Source organism: Bison bison, unplaced genomic scaffold (assembly GCF_000754665.1).
Source record: "Bison bison bison isolate TAMUID 2011002044 unplaced genomic scaffold, Bison_UMD1.0 scf7180017864180, whole genome shotgun sequence".
Classification (NCBI taxonomy): Eukaryota; Metazoa; Chordata; class Mammalia; order Artiodactyla; family Bovidae; genus Bison; species Bison bison.
In genome coordinates this window covers 8,922,423-8,924,875 of record NW_011494752.1, presented here as the reverse complement: position 1 = coordinate 8,924,875, position 2,453 = coordinate 8,922,423, and the positions used below count along the sequence as shown (strand labels likewise).

Below are 2,453 nucleotides of genomic sequence, written 5' to 3'. Positions count from 1 at the left end.
GCGGGCGAACCTGAGGCCCACGAGCTGAACTGCTGGCTCAGGAAGTGGGTGGCTTTGCTGAGAACACCCAGAGCACCGTCCAGGCCCCGTGGTGGCCCTGGGAGCACTGGGCTGGTGACACCAGCTTTGGTGTCTGTCCTTAGTGAACTGAGTGCCACCAAACAGTTACGTTACTGGGGTTTTTAACTTTTTAATTTTTTTTATTTGGACAGTATTTAAAAGACTATCCTGATTATAAAAGAATATGCTTAAAAATGCAAATGCGTCAGATGTATGTGACTTAAACCAGGCTGAAGGCTGCTCATCCTGGAGGGGACCAGGCTGGGGACAGCAGTGGTCCTGGATTAGAGGCAAGGGCTTCCCTCTCCCATCCAGCTCCAGCCTGGCCCGTCAGGGCCCTTGGACCTTGACTACAACCCCGTCAGGAGGCTTGGTGAGATCCCCAGGGACCTGAGTGTGGCTGTGCCCAGCAGGCCCCAGTCTGCAGCCTCAGCGAGAGAGTGCCTGTGCAGGCTTTGATCAGGGCTTTTTCTGTTTAGTAATTGCACAGCCTGAAAGCACTGGCTGCGTCGGCTCTGGATGTGATGCACTGTCCTAAGGGGTCCTGCTCGCGAGTTAATCCATGAAAGGACTTTTCTAGTCTGGACACTTTCCAGAGGCCCCCAACTTTGACGGACACTGGACCATCTGTCTCGGTCACTGGTTCGGGAGTGCCTTGCTCTGTGCCAGCACTGGGTTAACACCCCACCCCCACCTGTGAAGTAGGTATTCTGGACCCCTCATCTTACAGGGAGGAGGCCAAGGCTGCCCCACCTCCAGCCTGTCCCCTTGCAACCATCACAGCTGCTCACCACCGAAGGCACTCAGGCCAAGCAGCTCCTGAGACCATGTGACCTAACAGTCCTTGGGGAAACCAGTCTCCTGCCCTCTGCCCCTCTGCAGAGCCAATGAGCCCATGGGAATACCCGGGAGGCAGGTCCCTCCTTATCTGCAGAGGCCACTGGCCCTGCAACCAGAGTGCCCAAGAGCACCTCCTCCAGCCTTGTCCCCATGTCCCAGGTGGGAGGGGGTCGCCTCAGGACATGGGACAAGAAGGAGGGGCCTGGCACAGCTGTGGCGGCCTCACCCCAAGCCCATGTGGCCCCAAGCCCTCCTCCCTGGCTCGTCTGCCACACGGGGTTACATGGGAGCCACAGCTCCCACAGGGACACCTAGACACGCCTGCGTCCCCGTCTATACAAAGCAGGGAGCCTGCCCTCCACTTGAGGGTCCATGTCTCTCTGCATGTGGACCACTGCTGGCCAAAGGGCCCCCTGGCAGCCCCGCCCATCCAGATTACAGGGCTCCAGGGGTCAGGCTTTTTGGAAGAAAGAAAACCCTGACCAGCTGGTGCCTATTACTAAAGCTAGATGCCACTCCAGGTCAGTCTCCTGCTTCCAGGTTGAGCCCAAGCCCCTCTGGCCAAGCTCACAAAGCCTCAAATGGCTGCATGTAAGAGCCCAATATGCGTCTCACGGACATTTGAGTTTTTTTTTATTCTCATTCACAGTCCTTGCGGCATAGCTTTACTTCGGCAGGAAGGATACCAGAGAGGAGAGATGCCTGGGAGGGAAGGCAGACGACACCCGCCCCCGCCCAAGCCCCCGCCAGCTCCAGGGAGAACACAGGGTCAGCGAGGACAGCTGGTGTTGGCACAGTGGGGGCTGGGCTGGCAGCAGCCAGGGGCACCCTAGGCTCTGGGCCAGGTGAGCAGCAGAGAGAGCCTTGGCTCCCCCAATGACGACAGAGCCCTCCCAGGGCCTCCGAGGCTAGAGGGGAAGGGCCTTCCCCCAGGTTAGCCCCCGCTAGTCAAGGCTAGAGAGCAAACCAGGCATACAGCACGGAAAACAGGCCTGAGGGTCAGCCAAAAGCTACGTTCTGAGGATCCCAGGTGACTCCAGCCCCGGGGGTGGGGGGGACCAAACAATGTCCACCCAAGCACCAGCAACCTGGAGATGCCCGCACCCAAGGGAAGCATGATACCCTCGAGACAGAAAATGACAGTGGCCTCATCCCTGCCTGGGACTCATGGCAGCTCCTGCAAGCCAAGAGGGCAGCCCACAACCCCTCATTCCAGCTAAAAGCAGTGGTGTCTGTTGCCCAGCTGCGTCCACCCTCTAGAGCAGCCCCTCGGGGGCCTGTAGGCCATGGTACAGCGCAAAGCCCAAGTCGTCGATCTCTTCCTCCCGCAGGCCATCCAGGAGGTTCACACTGCGGTTGAAGTGGCTGGGCAGGCTGGCCCGCTCCAGGCTGCTGAGCAGCAGCTCCAGAGCCTGCAGGAAGTGCTCCCCCAGGGCCTCCTCGGCCCAGTCAGCCTCCTGCTCGCCCAGGCGCAGAACCACCTGAGCCAGGCGGTCCCGGCCCAGCCGCCATAGAGCTGGGTGACTGCGGCAGACAGCGCAGAGATCGGAAGA

General features: G+C 59.7%; 1 protein-coding gene across 1 annotated transcript in view; it reads right to left on the bottom strand.

The window, feature by feature from the left end:
* Nucleotides 1-1,516: 1,516 nt before the first annotated feature.
* Nucleotides 1,517-2,453, bottom strand: part of MIEF2 (mitochondrial elongation factor 2) — a 4,215-nt gene continuing 3,278 nt past the window's right edge. The window contains exon 4 of the mRNA XM_010843172.1: nt 1,517-2,453. Coding sequence (XP_010841474.1) covers nt 2,157-2,453 — 297 coding nt within the window. The 3' untranslated portion in view covers nt 1,517-2,156.